The 18,967-nt window shown below is 53.3% G+C and overlaps 3 protein-coding genes across 11 annotated transcripts in view; 2 read left to right on the top strand and 1 right to left on the bottom strand.

Annotated features, from left to right (window-relative positions):
* Nucleotides 1–2,336, top strand: part of LOC138743097 (uncharacterized) — a 54,774-nt gene extending 52,438 nt beyond the window's left edge. The window contains exon 4 of the mRNA XM_069897935.1: nucleotides 1,060–2,336. Coding sequence (XP_069754036.1) covers nucleotides 1,598–2,326 — 729 coding nt within the window. The 5' untranslated portion in view covers nucleotides 1,060–1,597 and the 3' untranslated portion in view covers nucleotides 2,327–2,336. The remainder of the gene's footprint in view (nucleotides 1–1,059) is intronic.
* Nucleotides 2,337–3,682: 1,346 nt separating this feature from the next.
* LOC138743094 (glutamate receptor 1-like) overlaps nucleotides 3,683–18,967 on the top strand; it is a 114,780-nt gene continuing 99,495 nt past the window's right edge. For 7 of the 9 annotated variants that reach the window (XM_069897918.1, XM_069897920.1, XM_069897919.1 and 4 more), the window contains exons 1-2: nucleotides 3,683–4,322; nucleotides 16,677–16,820. In XM_069897918.1, the coding sequence (XP_069754019.1) occupies nucleotides 3,776–4,322; nucleotides 16,677–16,820 (691 nt within the window). In that variant the 5' untranslated portion in view covers nucleotides 3,683–3,775. Of the gene's footprint in view, nucleotides 4,323–15,060; nucleotides 15,284–16,676; nucleotides 16,821–18,967 lie in introns of those variants that run through there. The other 2 variants (XM_069897917.1, XM_069897924.1) reach the window with 2 other exon arrangements.
* LOC138743098 (nematocyst expressed protein 3-like) lies at nucleotides 12,865–15,326 on the bottom strand. The gene is made up of 2 exons (XM_069897937.1): nucleotides 14,570–15,326; nucleotides 12,865–13,766 (listed from the first exon to the last, which is right to left on the bottom strand). Exon 1 carries the CDS (start codon nucleotides 15,188–15,190, stop codon nucleotides 14,867–14,869), a length of 324 nt encoding a protein of 107 aa, XP_069754038.1. The 5' UTR covers nucleotides 15,191–15,326; the 3' UTR covers nucleotides 12,865–13,766; nucleotides 14,570–14,866.

The following is an 18,967-nucleotide window of genomic DNA, read 5'->3' as shown; positions in this document are numbered from 1 at the left end:
TCCAGGATAGTCCATGCAGGAAGGAGGAGGGTGTGTACAGGACCTTGTGCAGGCAAATAAGCCTGGCCAGGTGACTGGAGTTTAGTGGAGAATAGTAATTACTAATCCCTTAACTGTCAAGATAGTTCTGGATAAGGTTAAGCTTGGGCCTAGTTGTACAAAAATTAGAGGAGGGCAAATCGATTAGACAAGGGCTCAGGGGAGTTAATTGGGAGCATCTGTTATCTGACTGGGGGAAGGGTGTGTTGTTTAAGGACCAACTAATTAGAGTCCAGGACCGGCATGTTCCAGGGTCATTAGGCCCCTTTCAAATTGCCTTGTAAAATGGGGTTAACCAGGCAATTTACTAGGTTGAAGACCCAGCTGTTTGAAAGGACCAAACCAGGCAAGTCCCGTCAAAATCCACCCAGGGTCCTAGAACTACCTCAGAGGTGGTCAGAGCCCAGTAAAACTTGCCCGGGTGTCCTCCTCCACCAATTTGAAAGGGGAAATATCTCACCCAGTTACTCTGGAACATTAAACAGAAAGAGCACAGGCAGCAGGGGATTCCCTGCGGCTGCATAACATGTCACTCACCAGGACATTGCAGGGGTGGGTTCCCCCTTAAATCGCCAGGTTGGTTAGGGTGCTCTTTGAAAGGTGCAGGATGCACCCATGACCCAGTAACCTCACCCTGGTCCCAGGAGGGCTACTGGGTGCTGCCATTTTCCCCAGGGTAGGGGAGTCTAAAACTTGAGGGCATCAGTTTGAAGTAAGAGGGGAGAGATTTAAAAAAGATGAGGGTGTGGCGGCTCACCACAAGGCAGGCAAACCAGCCCCACTTGTACGCCACGCGGCGGGGCAGACGGCCAAAATGGCACTGTCAGGGGTTTCCCTTTCTTTCAGCTCAGGGCTCAGAAACCCACACTTGGGGACCACGTGACACCTGGATGACGTCAGCGCCCTCCAGCACAGTTCTCAGCCAGGTCCGGGCGGGGAGTATAAGTGAACCCTAGCAGCCTGCAATAAACTAGTCTGCTCACTGAGCTCAACCCGTTTGGTTGCGTGTGTTAATTGCAGGAGCAGAGTAGCCGCCACTACAATTGGTGACCCCGACTGGTTCAAACGTCTTTGAACCCATCATGAGCGAGCCTGGGATCAGCGCCATAGCCGTAAAACTGTCTGAATTCTGGTTTCAGGAGCCGTGGACCTGGTTCGTCCACGCAGAGGCTCAGTTTCACCTCCGCCAGATTTCGTCCAACATGACCAAATTCTACCATGTGGTCGCTGCCCTGGACCAGGCCACCGGCAGACACGTGCTGCACCTTGTTCAGCACCCACCCGCCAAGGACAAGTACGAGACCATCAAGTGTGTGCTTACTGGGTCCCTTGGACTATCCAGACACCAGCGTGCTGCTCGGGTCCTGCACTTCGACGTCCTGGGGGACAGGTCCCCGATGGAATTGATGGACAAGATGCTCACGCTCATGGGTGAGTACACCAACTGCCCACTTTTCGAGTGCATCTTCCTCGAACATATGCCTGGGGTCATCTGCCTGCTGCTGGTTCAGGAGAGCTTCACTGACCCAAGGAAGGTCGCCCAGAAGGCCCAAGAGGTATGGCTCACATGATTCTCAGTAGAGCACCCGGCCCCAGCAGGGGCCCCCAAGAGCATAACCAAGGCCACAACATCCATTTCAGGCCTCTGCTTCTACCACCAGCACTGGAGAGCCAAGGCTCGAAAGTGTCGACAGCCTTGCTCGTTCCAGGGAACCTACCAGGCTGGTCACTGTTAATGGCTGAGGTGGCTGGCCAACGACACAGCCTCCTCTATCTGCGGGACTCAGTCAGTGGCTGGCGGTTCCTCATTGACACTGGAGCCCAGATCAGCATCATACCGGCCACGGCCATCGTATCCAGGAACCAACCTCGCGGACCTCCCCTCCATGCGGCCAACGCAATGGCAATCCAGACATATGGAGACAAGACAGTCCACATCCAGATCGGCCAACAGAATTTTGCGTGGAGATTCACCATCTCGTCCCTTCTGACTGCCATCCTGGGTGCAGACTTCCTCCTTGCACACGGTCTTCTGGTGGACATTCGAGGTAGGCGCCTGGTGGATGCCTGTACCTTCCAGGCTGTTCACCTCGACGCCTCCCGCTCGGAGCAACTCCAGATGGCCACGATCAGCACGCCCAGAGATGAGTTCCAGCAGATCCTGGACGAGTTCCCAAAATTCCTCAAGCCACAGTTGTCTGCTGCCTCGCTGCACCACGGGGTGTTCCACCACATCCCGACCCAGGTCCCACCGGTTCACGCCAAGGCATGCCGGCTCCCTGCCTGACAACCTCCAGGTAGCAAAGGAGGAGTTTTCACACCTGATGGAGCTGGGGATCATTCAGCGATCCGACAGCCTATGGGCCTCGCCACTCCTCCTGGTCCCGAAAGCCTCCGGTGGCTGGTCCCTGCAGAGACTATCGACAGCTCAACGAGGCAACCATTCCTGACCATTACCCCATCCCTTACATCCAGGAATTTACGGCCAACCTGCACAGCGCGAGGGTCCTTTGGCCTGTTTGAATTCCAGCGCATGCCATTTGGGCTCAAGAATGCCGCTCAGACCTTCCAGTGCCTCATGGACTCAGTGGGCAGGGACTTGGATTTTGTCTTTATTTATTTGGACGACATCCTTGACTCCATCAAGGACCGGGCGCCACAGAAGGCCCATCTACGTGCCCTTTTCTCCCGCCTGGCCAACATCGGCCTTACCATCAACCCGGTCAAGTGACAGTTTGGGAAAGATTCCATGCAGTTCCTGGGCCATAACATCATGGCCAAAGGAGCCACACCCGCCGCTGCGAAGGTTGTCGCCATCGGGGAGTTCCCACGCCTGAACAGCCTCAAGGAGCTGCAGGAGTTTGCGGGTATGGTCAACTTTTACAACCGCTTCATCCCGAGAGCTGTGCTCATCATGCAGCCGCTGTTCGCCCTCATCGCAGCCAAGCACAAGACGTTAACTTGGAACCCAGAAGTCTGCACCGCATTCGAGGCCACCAAGGACACCCTCGCAAAGGCCGCCATGCTCGCCCACCCGCGCACCGACCTGCATATGACACTCTCTGTCGATGCCTCTGCCGCAGCCATCGGTGCCGTCCTGGAGCAGCAGGTGAATGGACATTGGAAGCTGTTGGCATTCTTCAGCCGCCTGCTCCGCCTGCCGGAATGCAAGTATAGTGCCTTCGACCACGAGTTACTGGGCATATACCTGGCGGTGCGGCATTTCGGCTATTTTTTGGAGGGGAGGACTTTTACCATCTTCACCAACCAAAAACCCCTCACCCAGGCGCTCACAATGGCAAAGGATCCCTGGTCGGCCCGCCAGCAGCATCACCTCTCCTTCGTGTCGGAGCTTACCACCAACACTCGGCACAAGGCGGGGAAGGACAATGTGGTTGCCAATGCACTCTCGCGACCGGCCACCTGCGCCCCAACTCCTGTTCTCGACTTCGACCAGCTCGCCTGGGACCGGAAAGCTGATGAGGAGACGAGGGCCTTCAAGACCACCATCACCGGCCTGCGGTTCCGAGACCTCCCGACTCCAAGCGGCGAAGGCATCATCCTGTGCGATATCTCCTTGGGCACCCCGCGGCCAGTGGTTCCGCAGGAGTGGTGCAGGCAGGTCTTCCGTCACATCCACAACCTTTCACATCTGTCCATCGTCCACGGTCCGGATGGTGGCAGAACGGTTCATATGGCATGGGCTGCGGAAGCAGATTGTGGGCTGGGCTAGAACATGCACCCATTGTCAGACATCCAAGGCGCACAGGCACACCAGGGCGCCCGTACAGGAGTTCGAGCATGTCCAGGAACAGTTCAGCCACATTCACGTGGATATCATCGGGCCCTTACCCATTTCCCGGAGAAACCGTTACCTGTTTACGGTGGTATGCTGCACCACTCGCTGGCCCAAGGCGATCCCGATGCCAGACACCTCCACCGACTCCTGCTCCCGAGGCCTGTTGCATGGTTAGGTCGCCCAGTTCGGCGTCCCGGCTCCCTCACCAGCGATCGGAGCGCCCAGTTCACATCTGCGCTCTGGGCACAGCTCGCCAACAGGTTTGGGATACAGCTACACTGCACCATGGCCTACCACCCCCAGGCCAACGGACTTGTCAAACATCTGCACCGCCACCTTAAGTTGGCACTCATGGGCCGCCTCACCGGTCCCAACTGGATGGACGAACTGCCTTGGGTGCGCCTGGGCATCTGCTCCACTCCCAAGGAAGATCTGCAGGCGTCGTCAGCTGAGCTGTTCTATGGTGCACCGCTGGCACTACCTGGTGAGTTCATCAACGCACCTCACAATCCCCAGCGGTTGCCGCATGAACTACTTCCTCACCTCAGGGCACGCTTGGACTCCTTCGAACCCCCACCGTCACTCAGGCATGGCACCTGCCCGACTCATGTTCCTGGTGTGCTGCTTTCCGCAGAGTTAGTTTTTGTTTGGCGGGGCCCAACCGCGGCACTTCTACAGCGACCGTACAAGGGGCTGTACAGGGTTATACAGCGTTCCGGCTCGACATTCATGCTAGACTTGGGTGGCAGGCATGAGCTGTTTACCATGGATAGGCTGAAGCCAGCACACCTCGATCCCACTGACCCCGTGGTCATTGCCCAGCCCAAGAAGTGAGGCCGCCTGGCAAAAAAGGACATTGGTGCCGGTTTTGGGGGGGGGGTGTGTGGCAGCTCACCACAAAGCAGGTGAACTGGCCCTGCTTGTAAGCCACACGGCGGGGCAGCCAGCCAAAATGGCGCCATTGGGGGTTTCTCTTCCTTCCAGTTCAGGGCTTAGAAAACCACGGTTGGGGACCACGTGCCTCTGTGGAGGCAGCACACATCTCAGGGTCTGTCACCCCCCCCCCCCCGCGCCCTCCCCTCTCTGTGGAGGCAGCACACACCTCAGGGCCTGTCACCCCCCCCCACCCCCCCTCTCCATGGAGGCAGCACACACCTCAGGGCCCTGTAACTCTCCCCCCCCGCCCTCCCCCACATTACTGAGAGGGATTGCAGACTTGAGCTGGAAATGATTCTGTCTCACAGGGATACAGGGTCTGGTTTGGTCTCAAGACATTCCACGCTACCATAAGAAATTGGAGCAGAATTAGGCCATTTGGACCATTGAGTCTGCTCCCCCATTTAAATCATGGTTGATGTATTGGGGGTGGGGATGTGGGGTACAGTGGGGTTGTGAATATAGTGGGGGTGTGGGGTACAGTGGGAGTGTGGGGTACAGTGGGGTTGTGGGGGATCCTCGGTGAATGACTGGTGGGTGTTTTCTGGACTGTGTTTTACTTTGCTGGTAGATTTCCATTCCTAGTAATGGGAAGGAGGGGAGAAGCTGGTTTCCATGCCAACGCTACAATTAATTTGCATTTCCTAGAGTCCTGGTAGCTGCAATATAAAGAGACTCGTGTCTTTTGTTGAAATCAATGTGGCCATTTTATTCATCTCCACCAGCTGTACAGGATGTTAGAGGTCATTCCTCCTCTCTGGGACCCCCCCCCCCCATTGGTACTCTCCACCTTGGCACCCTCTGCTTTCCCCCAGGGACTCTCACCCTCTCCCCCATGGGACCCTCCCCTCCCTCTTCCCAAGGGACCATTCCCCGGGGACCTTGCCCTCTCCTCTCACCTCAGGGTCCTTCCCTCTCCTCATGGTGTCTCACCCTCTTCCCCTCCTCCTTCCCTTCTCCCCCCCTCCAGGGCCCTCCCCCTCCCTCTCCCCATGGGACCCTCACACTCCTGCACAGGAGCAGGTCCCATGGAGAATCCTGAGGCAGGAAGCAGGAGGAAGACTGACCTTTAGAGGGTCCCATACTTGGTCACAGTGTGGGTGTGGACATGTGGTGGGGGGACCTGAGCCTATGTCTTGTTGTGACTACCATGTGTGCAGTCGATCACTGAGGTTGGAGCACCTTGAACTTTTACCATCAGCACCACCCAGCTCCGGAAACCCAAGTTCGATCTCCACCTCAGGCACTGTCTGTGTGGAGTTTGCACATTGTCCCTGTGACTGTGGATGTTTCCCCTGGAGGCTCTCATTCCCTCCCACAGCCCAGAGATGTGGGGAGTCTGTGGGGGAAATGGCTGCTGTAAATTGCGCTCAATTGTGTGGGTGACGAGAAGAACCTGGGGGAACATGGGCAAGGATCTAATGGTCTCAGTGCAGGGATGATGTAAAGATGTCATTAGTGGCCACAATACCCCAGTGGTCCGAGGAACCTGTTCAGACGGTTCATCTCTCTCTCTGAATGCCTGTTTCAACTGTAATGCCAATGCATTCATGGTGATCTATGCTGGAGGTAGAGATGATACCAGTCCCCCACCCTGTCTTCCACTCCCTTGCTTCCATTGCATCTAACAGTCTGTGCTTTGAATGAACTCAATGATGGAACCTCCATAGTTCCTGCAGGAGAGAATTCCAGAGGTTTTCTAACCTCTGGGAATTTTGCATGAACCCTGTCAGATCCTTTTATAATCTGGTAACTTGTAATGAAATCTCCTCCCTTTGTTCTAAATTCTACGCAGTACAGTTCCTCTCAGTCTCAATGTGTGCAGTCAGATTTGTGCAGGCTATGCAAAATCACTGAGGTCCCCTTCCCCCCTGTACACGGCATCTTTCAGCTGCTCCCATCAGGGAAAAGATCCAGGAGGATCAGAGCCAGCGCCACCAGGCTGAGGAACAGCTTCTTCCCACGGGCAGTGAGAACGCTGAACGATCAAGGGAACTGCTCCCACTCACCCTCCGAGACCCACATTTGTACAAAAACTATATTGATTTATTTAGAGGAATACTTGTATGTCTGTGTGTGTGTGTGTTATGTCTCGGTATGTGTCTGCGTGTTTTGCACCGAGGACTGGAGAACGCTGTTTTGTCGGGTTGTACTTAAACAATCAGATGACAATAAACTTGACGTGACAGTAAATCCACCTTCCCTGTAACCTGGCTAATGAATCTTCACTGGCCTCCCACCATGGGTAAGGAAACTAACCTTATACACAGTGCTCCAGCTATAGGGATTAAAGAGCTGTGAGCTTGCATGGGTTGGTGAGCTAAGCTGAGTGGCCTCCTGCATTGTCCGCTGTTTATAGAAGCTTTCAGAGGTGCAATGAAATGCTTTGGTATGCTGTAGAAAAGCTTCAAGCCAATGACTTAGTTCAAAGGGAAAAGGTTATTTTAAAACTAGCATTGTGTGGCGTTAAAGGATTAATTAACAGACTGTGGTGTGAAGGAGCCTTCAGGCAGAATGATCGTAAAGTGAATGTCTGAAAATGAAGTCGTTTAACCTGAAGCTGAGGTCTTAAATCTCAGGAAAAGAAACATTAATGTCAGTGGGAGGGAAATGTATGAACTCGTGCGAAGGAGAACATCACAAAAAGGATAACAGATGGAGCAGAGGCTGGACTTGTACAGGAAAGTGAAATCAAGTGGACTTCCTTGAGGAATCGGTGCAGGGGATGGGTGGATGGGCAAAATCCTGATGTATCAGCATTTCCGAAGGTTACACACAGTGGATGGTCAACTGTGAGAGCACAGCCGAATCGGGGCCATGTTGCACTTCCTCCCCAGTCCTGGCCATTCCACACTCGGGAATTCTCTCCACAGTGAAGCCTTTCCTCTGCTCATGGCTGTGAATATGTTCTGTGACTCCACCTCTGTGGCCCTCCAGGAGAGAGAACTCACTGACCCAGTTCTGATGAGGGTGACAGTGAAGGGCAGTGAAAGGAGTGAAGACAACCAGCATCTGTCATGAGGGAATGGCAGCCAGACACAGTGTTCAGAGAAAAATGCTGCACTAAAGGCTTAACCCCAACGCTCAAGTCAAGTTTATTGTCATCTGATTGTTTTAGTACAACCTGACAAAACAGCGATCTCTGGTCCTTGGTGCAAAACACGTAGACAAACAACCAAACAGAACACACCTACCGACAGATAATACATATGCAGGACAAGTATTCTTCTCAACAAATAAATAAAGAAATATTGTTATGAGAGTCTCGAAGGGTTAGAGTGAGCAGTTCCTTTGGTTAATCAGCATTCTCTACACCCGCAGCAATGAAAATAACTGGAAATGATCGACAAACTGTTGGGAATGAAAAGTGACCAGAACTGGGAATGAACCTGTCCAGGTGACGGGAATAGGCTGGGATTGGAAGGTGAGGCCTTGGATCAGAAAATCCAGACATTGTTTTTGGGTGGAGCGACATCTCAGCAAGAGACAAGAGGATAGGGGGAGGATGTCATCACCTTCAGGCCTGGGGGGCAGTAATCAGACATGAACAGTGTGGGGGTATCCGAGTCAGTCGGGAACCAGCAACATTTGATGATCGATTAATCTGCTGGCAGATAAGAGGCCTTGTTTGGGGTCAGTGATCAAAATCTGACAGCATTTTATCTAAGGATTGGCCCTGCCTCTTAGAGGGGATGTAGAGTGAATTGGCTTTGATCAAATGGGAAACCACATCAAAAGATGAAGCAATGGGATGAGTGTGCAGTTCACAAGCTGTGTATTCACTGGCCAATAAAACATGGGGAAAGTGGTGCTGCTGTCAGTTAAGGATAGGGATTGGGTGGAGGAGGGAAAGGGGCAGTAGTGTTTGCTAAAAGAACCAGTGGGATTGGGGAAATCTCAAATATAATGAGGCAAGATATTGCTGAGGAAAGGAGGTGAACAGCCAATACCTTTCTCCTCAAGGTGGCAATCACTTCAGGTGAGTGGAGGGAGATGTCAGAGGTGGGTTTTACACAGAGTGCTGGGTGCCTGAAATGCATTGCTGGGGGTGGAGGTGGTGGAAGCTAGTACAATAGGGACATTCAAAGGACTCTTGGAAAGGCACATGGATTTAACAAAAATAGGTACAGTGGGCAGGGTGATGGTGGGGCAGGTTTGTTAAGGCCTGTACTGCTCTATGGAACCTGGAATCAGACTGTAAGAGCTCCTCTAATATGTAAAAAGGAACAAATCTGCATAAATGGATGTAGATCCCTTAAAAACTGCAACAGGGGCTGTGCTGGGAATTAGGAAATGGCAGAGAAACAAAATCGATGTTGGCCGTTTTCACAGAAGCAGCAGTAGAGGGACGGGGCATCATCTATCTCAACAGTGTGCTGTTCTGTGGGAAGGAGGGATTGAGGGGGAGATGTGCAGTGAGGGGGGGGGAGGTTGGGGAGTAGAGCACACAGCCCACCCTCAGTGTTGTCAGCTTGATGCACTGTTTAATATTCAGCTCCATCTGTGCAGAGGCTCAACTCCACAAAACGTTCACTTCATGTTTTTGTAAGAACTCAAGGAAGAAAGAAAGATTGAAAAGTTAATCTGACAGAGGGAGATTGCAACATTAGCATAGACACGATATTGCAGCAACAACCCTGCAGCACAGAGAAGGGCCCCCACTGCAGCAACAACCCTGCAGCACAGATCTGGTTGTGAATTAGCTGCTGTAACTCTCCCTCAGTGTGTGGGATTAGAGCAGGAGATTGATGGTTAGTAGGCACTGAATGGGATGAAAAACCTCTTTGTTCTGCCTCTCAATTACTCGGGCGCTGATAGCCTGACTTAGGGGACTGAACGGTTGCATGCGGTCCCACTGGGAGTGGATTCTGCGTGTTGAGGCTCAGTGCTCCATTCCAGGGTGCTTGTTCACAGCTTTAACAGTTAGAGGCAGCTCGGTGTTCTGCCAGGAGATGATTCAGCCAAAGCAAGTGAGCAAGGTGGAGGTGCATTTTGATCAACCACAGGTTTCTCTCTGTCGTGCCACGGCCACACTGCTGAGGGAATGCTTCCCTGCCGGCCTGCTGTGATAGGATCAAGACATGGAGGGGCCAGCATCTCAAATACCCAGGCAATAGCCAATATGCAAACCGTTTCACTCCGAGTGTTCGCTACTGAACGTGGAATAAAGAATTCTTAGAATAACCTAATAGGAGTGTGAAGAGGGATTCCCATGTGAGATAAAACACAAAGGAACAAGCATTACCCACCCCCTTCCTGGGACCCCCTGCTGCTTTCCATCCATTGAGAGTCCAATCTCATCCATTCTACAGTCCCACTCACCACCCACAACATCTGGTTCTTGTAACCCCCAAATGAAAACGTATCACCTCCAAATCTATAGAAGATGCAGGGCGAGCAGTACTGTAAATACATTCAATACAGAAATGTGCTGGACAAATTCAGCAGGTTACCCAGCATCCAATATTTCACACTGGCAACCCACTAAATAGGTGAGTAAATGACCTGTGTTGCAATACCAGTTAAGCATTCACACTGGACCATGAATTCCTTGGTTCATGTGGATATCGCGGATCTAAGGGGTGAACCAACCTCCAGTGGTGACATCCTGAGTAACACATTACATACTAGCAGGGCAGTGAAGTCGTAGTGGGAATAAAGCACATATGTGCACAATTTATGGAAGAGCATGGGGAAAATCTGCAGTGGGCTTCAGACTGCTTAAACTTAGGACAAGCTCACAGACCAGATCCCTCACAATCTGGCAGGCCCTAGTGTCAAATCTTTGTGCTTTGTGATCAACACCAACACTAAAAACCTTTGAAATATAACTGCACCGATATTAAAACTAACAGACTGATGCTCACGTAGAGGCACTGACGTCACTAATGGTGCCTGATTGAGCATGTCGCCCGTTCACATTGGAGCTGAGTCAACTTGGCCAGGCTCTGAATCAACCCCTGGGTCAGGAGCGTTCACACTGGCAGGTGACCTGCTAAATACCCACTAAATTGCCTCGTTCAACCCACATTCAGTGGCAGAGTGAAAGGGGCAGAAAGTAACGAGTTGGGTTTTTGTATGTACCTGTAATTTAAAGGACATTTGGACAAATGCTTTGATTGGAAAAGATTAGAGGGATATAGGCCCTAATGTGGGTCAGGTGGTATTCATGCAGGGAGACATAATGGATGAGGTGGGCTGATTGGCCTGTTTCTGTACTGTATGATTCCACATTTGTAAGGCAATCCCACCCACCCAGGTCCAGTCCAAAACCACCCAACCCAAAACCCCACTCATCCGCCAATCTCACCCACATCTGGATTCCAACACCACCATTACTCCAAACTTCACTTGCATCACCTCAAATCAACAGACCCTCCCTACAACTCTTGTCCATCTCATGTAATATCACCAATTATCAGACTTTATTGTCATATATATGTGAACAATGGACAGATGCACCGACATGCTGATACGTAAGATGCACCAACTACATTCTATTCACAGCTCACCCTTCTTTGCCCCCTGCCATGTGCCTGCCATCTCCATCTGGGACAGGAAGCCCCACACACTGCTCTGTGAACATATTCAGTAGACATTCCAATTGCTCAGAATCTGCTATGGCGTGAATGAGTTGGTGTTAGCTTGATTTAAATTTAGAATAGAGCATAGGAACAGACCCGGCCCACAAGACCATGCCACCAAAATACCCCACTTAACCTACAACCCCCGGTACGTTTTGAAAGGTGGGAGGAAACTGGTTTATAAAATCATAAGGAGCATAGATAAGGTATATAATCTTACTCTTTTCTCCTGGATAGGGGAGTCTAAAACTAGAGGGTGTAGGTTTAAGGTGAGAGGGAAAGATTTACAAGGGACATGAGGGGTAATGTCCTCACCCAGAGGGTGGTGAGAATGTGGAACAGGCTGGAGCAGCAGGGACAAGCACAAGATTTCAACAACATTCAGAAAGGTCAATGGAAGGAAAGATTTTGAGGGCTAAGGGCCAAACACTGGCAAATGGGACTGGCTCAATAGGTATTGGATGGGATGAAGGAGTGGGGCCAAAGAGCCTGTTTCTGTTGTGAAACTCTGACTCCAGAGTGGCACCTGCTCTCCTGTAACATGACAATGATTCTGTGAAAATACCTTTTGTTATTTTTGGCACTGGCCAATTAACGTTCTCTTATCTTCAAATCCTCACTCCAGAACCCAGATCCTTCCACAAAAGCCCTTTTTGCCAGACCTCATCCTCCCATTGAAGCCCCTTCCTCAGCCCCTCTCCCACTGAAACCCCCCACCCATTTCTCAGCCCCTCCCACTGAAGCACCCCTTCCTCAGGCCCTCCCATTGAAACCCCCCCACCTTTTCCTCAGCCCCTCTCCCACTGAAACCATTCTCTCCAGAACCCTCCCAACAGGACAATCCCACCAGATCTGTGAAACCCTAGTAATCTTAACATCCATCACAGGCACAGAGCTCCCATCCATTGAAGATGTCTTCGTGAAGCCCTGGCCACAACCTCCTCTCACTGCTCCCTTCAGGCAGAAGGTACAGAAGCCTGAAGACCAGACCAGCACCTCCAGGTTCAAGAACAATTTCTTTCCAACAGCTGTCCGGCTCTTGAACCTCCCTGTACTCCCATCAGCCTAACTATAAATCAAGTTCTTTGGTTCTCTTAGCTAGTGACCTATTTTGGACATTCAACATCTCCTCACTTGTCAGGAAGGTGCTACAGCAACTACATTTCCTGAGAAGACTGAAGCAGGCAAGGCTACTGGCCACCATCATGTCAACCTTCTACAGCTCTATCGAGAGCGTCCTAGTCGGCTGCTTCACAGTGTGGGTATGATTGCTGCAGAGAAATAGATTGAAGGTCAATCCACAGGATCAGAAGAGTGGCAGAGAGGATCAATGGAGTCTCCCTCCCCCCATTGACATGATCTACTGGGATCATTGTCCGAAGAGGGTGCGCAAAATCTTTGAGAACCCCTTCCATCCTGCACACAGTATCTTTCAGCTGCTCCCATCAGGGAAGAGATCCAGGAGGATCAGAGCCAGCACCACCAGGCTGAGGAACAGCTTCTTCCCACGGGCAGTGAGAACGCTGTACGACCAAAGGAACTGCTCACACTGACCTGCTGAGACTCTCATTTATACAAAACAAAATCTATTTCTTTATATATGTAGATAAAATACTTGTCCTGCATATGTATTATTTGTCTGGTTGTGTGTCTGCATGTTTGAACCAAGGGCCAAAGAATGCTGTTTTGTCAGGTTGTACTTGTACAATCAGATGACAATAAACCTGACACTCCTGTGCCTCTCTCCTTTTTCCTGAACTTAGTTTAACCCCTTCATTGTCAGACCCTGACGAGGTGAAATTTGCACATGCTGGAAATAGGATGGAGCTGAGTGACAACTTAGGCTGGAAGGCTGCATCAGCAGATACAAGTCCCAAACTCACAGATTTAATGAGGCATGATCTGTTCACTGTGCTAAAACCTGCTCTTGCAAATTTCTGGGTCTCTGCCACCTCTCACTGGGAGGGTTCCCACAGATTGCTGGTCTTCAGAAGTGGGGACAGATCTCCCAGCATCAGAATCTATTGTCATAAAACATGTCTCAAAATATGTTGCTTTGTGGGAACATTACAGGTGCAAATATTGCTATAAATTACATGAAAAAATAAATTAGTGGAAAAGAAGAGAAAATGAGGGAGGGTCGGTGGTTCATTTTATGTTCAGGAATCTGATGATGGAGGGGAAAAAGCTGTCCTTGTGTCGCTGGGAGCTCATCTTCAGGCTCCTGGACCTCCTTCCCGATGGTAGCAGTGAGAAGAGGGCATTCCCTGGGTGTTGAGGGTCCTTGAGGACAGAGGCTGCTTTCTTGAGACACCACTTCTTGGAGATGCCCTTGATGGAGTGAAATCTGATGCCATTGGCCAAATTCACACCTCTGTCATTTCTTCCTGTCCTGTCCATTGGCATCTCTGTAACAGGCAATGATGCAACCAGTCATTATTTTTTCCTTGGTACACATGATTTACGTAAAAACACAGAGCTGGAGAAACTCTGCAGGTCATACAGTGAACTTTATTTACCAAAGATAAAGATAAAGAACCAATGTTTCGGGCTGGAGCCCTTCCCCGAGGGATGAGCAAGATGTCAGCAGGTGCCTGAATTGGCTGTCCACCCAATCTACCTTGGGGAAGGGCTCCAGCCTGAAATGTTGGTTCTGGATCTTTATCTCTGCTAAATAAAGTTTACTGTTTGACCTGCTGAGTTTCTCCAGCTTTGTGTCCTATTGCAGCAACATTTTCCTGTTCTCTTATCCTTCCAATGTTCAGAAATAGACCAGTAAAAGCATGGAGAATTCCATTCATTCACCACCCTCAATGAGAAAAACACTAATCTCAGTGCCAAATGGCCTTGGTCCAATCATGAGATACCAGATTCAGTCAAGTGAAACCCCTCCCTTTATCTGATTAGAACCACGGATCATCATTCACAGAAAACAGACCCTACGGCCCTTCTAGTCTGTGGCAAGTCTCTGCCTAGTCCCACTGACCTGGACACATCTAGAGCCCTCCATACCCCTCCCATCCACGTCCCTGTCCAAATTCCTCTTTAATGTTAAAATTGAGTCCTCATTCCCCACTTCAGCTGTCAGCTCATTCCACACTCCAACCATTCTCTGTGTGAGGAAGTTCCCTCTAAATTTGTCCCCTTTCACCCTTAACCCATGTCCTCTGGTTTATATCTCATCCACCCTCAGTGGAAATGGCTGACCTACATTTACTCTGTCTGTTCCCCTCTTGATTTTGTACACCTCTTCCAGTGATTGTAACCTCGGTCTCTTCAATCTCTCATGGCTAAGCCATTCGACTTAGAACCAGTCTTGTGAACATGCAATGGGCTCCCTCGACAACATCCTCTCATGCAAGGAAACTACATGATACTTCAGGTGGAGACCCATCAGAGGATGCTGTAATTGCAATGAGTCATCTGGACCTCAGAGTTCAAACATACTATTTGCACATTAGAACAGTGAAGTGTTCTATTGTTCCAATCTTGATGCAGGTCATTGGGACTAGGCACAGACTAGATGGGCCGAAGGGTCTGGTTCTGTGGTGTAGTGTTCGATGATTCCATCGGACGAGCAGCAGAAGTAGACTGTTCGGCCCGTCGAGCCTGATCTGCCATTCCACGCGGCCGGGTGGCTCCGCGCTGGGGCCGTGCTCGCGGCCGGGCGGCTCCGCGCTGGAGCCGTGCTCGCGGACGGCAGGCTCCGCGCTGGGGCCGTGCTCGCGGACGGCAGGCTCCGCGCTGGGGACGCCCGGCGATGCGTGTCAGCCGGCGCTCGCAGAGCTGCTGCAACCTCGGCGGGGACGGCGGCTCCGCTCCAGTCGCCCATGCTCAGGCAGGATGCAGCAAGCACTAGCGGCCGCGTTGTGCTCCGGGCTCTTGGCCTGTGCCCTGGCGGCTTTCCCCAGCAGTCTGCAGATCGGTGAGCAGCGCGCCTTCCCGGGGCTCCCGCTTCCCGCTAACCCTCCATTCTCCCCCCAACCTCATCTCCCCTCCCCGCTCCCTCCCGCTTCGTCTCCCGTCCCCAGGCTCCCGCTCCCCCTCCATTCTCCCCCCCCCGCACCTCATCTCCCCTTCCCCACTAACCCTCTTCTCCCCTCCCCCTCATCGCCCCTCCCCCCTCATCGCCCCTCCCCCCTCATCGCCCCTCCCCCCTCATCGCCCCTCCCCCCTCCCCGCCCCGCCCCTCACCCCTCCCCTCCCCACTCCCCCCTCATCTCCCCTCCCCACTCCCCCCTCATCTCCCCTCCCCACTCCCCCCTCATCACCCCTCCCCCTCATCTCCCCTCCCCCTCATCTCCCCTCCCCACTCCCCCTCATCTCCCCTCCCCACTCCCCCTCATCTCCCCTCCCCACTCCCCCCTCATCTCCCCTCCCCACTCCCCCCTCCCCCCTCATCTCCCCTTCCATCTTCCCTCCCCACTCCCCCCTCATCTCCCCTCCCCACTCACCCCTCCCCCCTCATTTCCCCTTCCATCTTCCCTCCCCACTCCCCCCTCATCTCCCCTCCCCACTCCCCCTCATCTCCCCTCCCCACTCCCCCTCATCTCCCCTCCCCACTCCCCCTCATCTCCCCTCCCCACTCCCCCTCATCTCCCCTCCCCACTCCCCCCTCATCTCCCCTCCCCACTCCCCCCTCATCTCCCCTCCCCACTCACCCCTCCCCCCTCATTTCCCCTTCCATCTTCCCTCCCCACTCCCCCCTCATCTCCCCTCCCCACTCCCCCCTCATCTCCCCTCCCCACTCCCCCTCATCTCCCCTTCCATCTTCCCTCCCCACTCCCCCTCATCTCCCCTCCCCACTCCCCCTCATCTCCCCTCCCCACTCCCCCCCCATCTCCCCTCCCCACTCCCCCCCTCATCTCCCCTCCCCACTCCCCCCTCATCTCCCCTCCCCACTTCCCCCTCATCTCCCCTCCCCACTCCCCCCTCATCTACCCTTCCATCTCCCCTCCCCACTCCCCCCTCATCTCCCCTCCCCACTCCCCCCTCATCTCCCCTTCCATCTCCCCTCCCCACTCCCCCCCTCATCTCCCCTCCCCACTCCCCCCTCATCTCCCCTCCCCACTTCCCCCTCATCTCCCCTCCCCACTCCCCCCTCATCTACCCTTCCATCTCCCCTCCCCACTCCCCCCTCATCTCCCCTCCCCACTCCCCCCTCATCTCCCCTCCCCACTCCCCCCTCATCTCCCCTTCCATCTTCCCTCCCCACTCCCCCCTCATCTCCCCTCCCCTTCCATCTCCCCTCCCCCTCCTCTCCCCTCCCTGCTCCCCCTCTGCTCACCCCTCCCCCCATCTCCTTTCTCTCTCCACAGGCGCTCTCTTCCCCAAGCAACACTCGCAGGAATATTCCGCCTTCCGGTTCGGACTTTCGTTCTTCAACACGGACACTCTGTACAAACTCATCACCCAGACCGAGAACGTGGAGATCAGCAACAGCTTCGCCGTGACCAACGCGTGTGAGTGAAGGGTCGTGGCCGGGGGCAGGAGAAGATGAATGGGGGGGGGGGGGGGATGGTGGGCTTGGGGAGAGAGGACAGACTGCCCTGTGGGAGAGGGGGAGAGGAAGGTTGGAGGCCAGTGAAGTTGAAGTTGGGGGAGGGGAAGTGGTGTGGGGAGAGGCTCGGCGCCCTCAAGGGGAGAGAGGACAGTGCCGAGCGGCCTGGCGGGGTCTCGGCTCCCTCCGCCCCCGGGACTGCCGATCTTCACCTCCGCGCGCCCCACTCCCCCCCCCCCCATATTCCTCCCCCACCTGTCCGCAGCTCGAACTCCCCCCCCCCCCCCCCACCCTCCGGGACCGCCGATCTCCCCCCCCCCACACCCTTTGGGACGCCGATCATCCCCCCCCCCCCCCCCCACTGGGACCGCCGATCATCCCCCCACACCATCCCGGACCGCCGATCTTTCCCCCCTCCCCCACACACATCGGGACCGCCGATCATTTCCCCCCCCCCCCCCCACACCCTCTGGGACCACCGATCATCCCTTCCCACACCCTCCAGGACCACCGATCTCCCCACACCCTCTGGGACCACTGATCATCCCCCCCCCCCCCCCACATCCTCTGGGACCACCGATCTCCCCACACCCTCTGGGACCCCGATCTTCCTCACCTCCATTTCCCCCTCCATTCACCCCCCCCCCCTCAGTTCCCACCCTCCCAGGACTGCTGTCCCTTGGTCCCCAGAGCGTCCTGTGGGCTGGGTGCTGATTACGGTCTGTGCTGGGTTTGGCCCATGGCTGTGGTCGGGATACAGGGTCTGGTTTGGTCTCACCTCAACCCCCTTCACTGATTCACTTCAATCCCCCATCAGCGACTCCCCTCAAATTCCCTTACTCTCTCGCACACTTTTCACAAACAGTTACTCCTCCATCTCGTGGGAACCAGCACACACAATCCCAGCTACATCGAACTTTGTTCAGCTCCCTTTCCCCCCTCCCTCCCTCCCTCTTCCTTCCCCCTCCCTCCATCTTCCCTCCCCTCCCCCTTCTCTCTCTCTCAGGGTGGGAAGAGGTACAGTTATGGGAGCTGGTGGGTTTGTGGAAGTTTTCGGTCGAGAGTTTGTCTCCTGAGATGGAGACAAAAATTGAGAAAAGGGTCCAAGTTGCTAGAGATGGTCCAAGTGAATTTGAGGTTGAAGTGGAAGTAGATAACAAAGTGGTGTGTGTAACAGCCTGTGACATCTCAGATGGTGGGGAGCACTGACCATGGGAAATCACCTCAGCCAGAGGAAGAGGTCTGTGGTTGTCCCAGGGAGGGCGTCCCAGTGCAGGGATAACACTGCAGGAGTTCCTTGGGGCAGGGTCTTGGATTCAACTACCTTCATCACTGAACTTCATCTTTCCTTCGGGGGTGGGGGGGGGTACTCACTGTCATCTACACTGTTCACAACCTCGCAAGGGGTTCTGTACACTTCTCTCTCTCTCTCTCACACACACACACACACACACACACACACACACACACTCACACACATACACAACCCCATGCACATTCACATACACCCCCTCCCCCACTGGCGTGCGTGCACACACATGCCCTAATGTGCATCCCCACATGCAGACACACACATGCACCATCTTGTATAACACATACAAATCCCCCATGCACACGTCTACGCATGCCCTCATGTGCACACCACACACATACACAATCACACCCGCTCTCATGCACACACGTGCCCTGACATGCATCCCCCACCCGCAGACACATGTGGCCTTGCATATGACACACTCAGATGCGCCCGTCACGCACACACACATGCGCACACGCCCATGCTCTAGGTGAGGGATGTAATTGTGGTCAACATGCACTTGCTCTCTGCAGTGTGATCTCGGAAAGACTGCGTTACTTTCTGGGATTAGCATGGGAAATTGAAAAATACCACTGATGATTCTAATTTCACTGCAAATGAATTTTTAATGCTGCTCTGTTTGTTAATTTACCCAAGTGTAGAATGATGTCCCTGATTTCTAACTCAGGATAATGAAAAGCAACCAAGGTCAGATTGTTTGATGTTACAAATACAGAGAATATTCACACCTATTGTACAGCATAATAGAGAGGGGCAGAGGGGTGTTCATTTCCTGAGGAATGTGTAACCAA

Source organism: Narcine bancroftii, chromosome 9, assembly GCF_036971445.1.
Source record: "Narcine bancroftii isolate sNarBan1 chromosome 9, sNarBan1.hap1, whole genome shotgun sequence".
In the NCBI taxonomy this organism is placed as follows: domain Eukaryota; kingdom Metazoa; phylum Chordata; class Chondrichthyes; order Torpediniformes; family Narcinidae; genus Narcine; species Narcine bancroftii.
The sequence above is the reverse complement of the archived record's forward strand: the minus strand, read 5'-3'. Positions and strand labels throughout refer to the sequence as shown.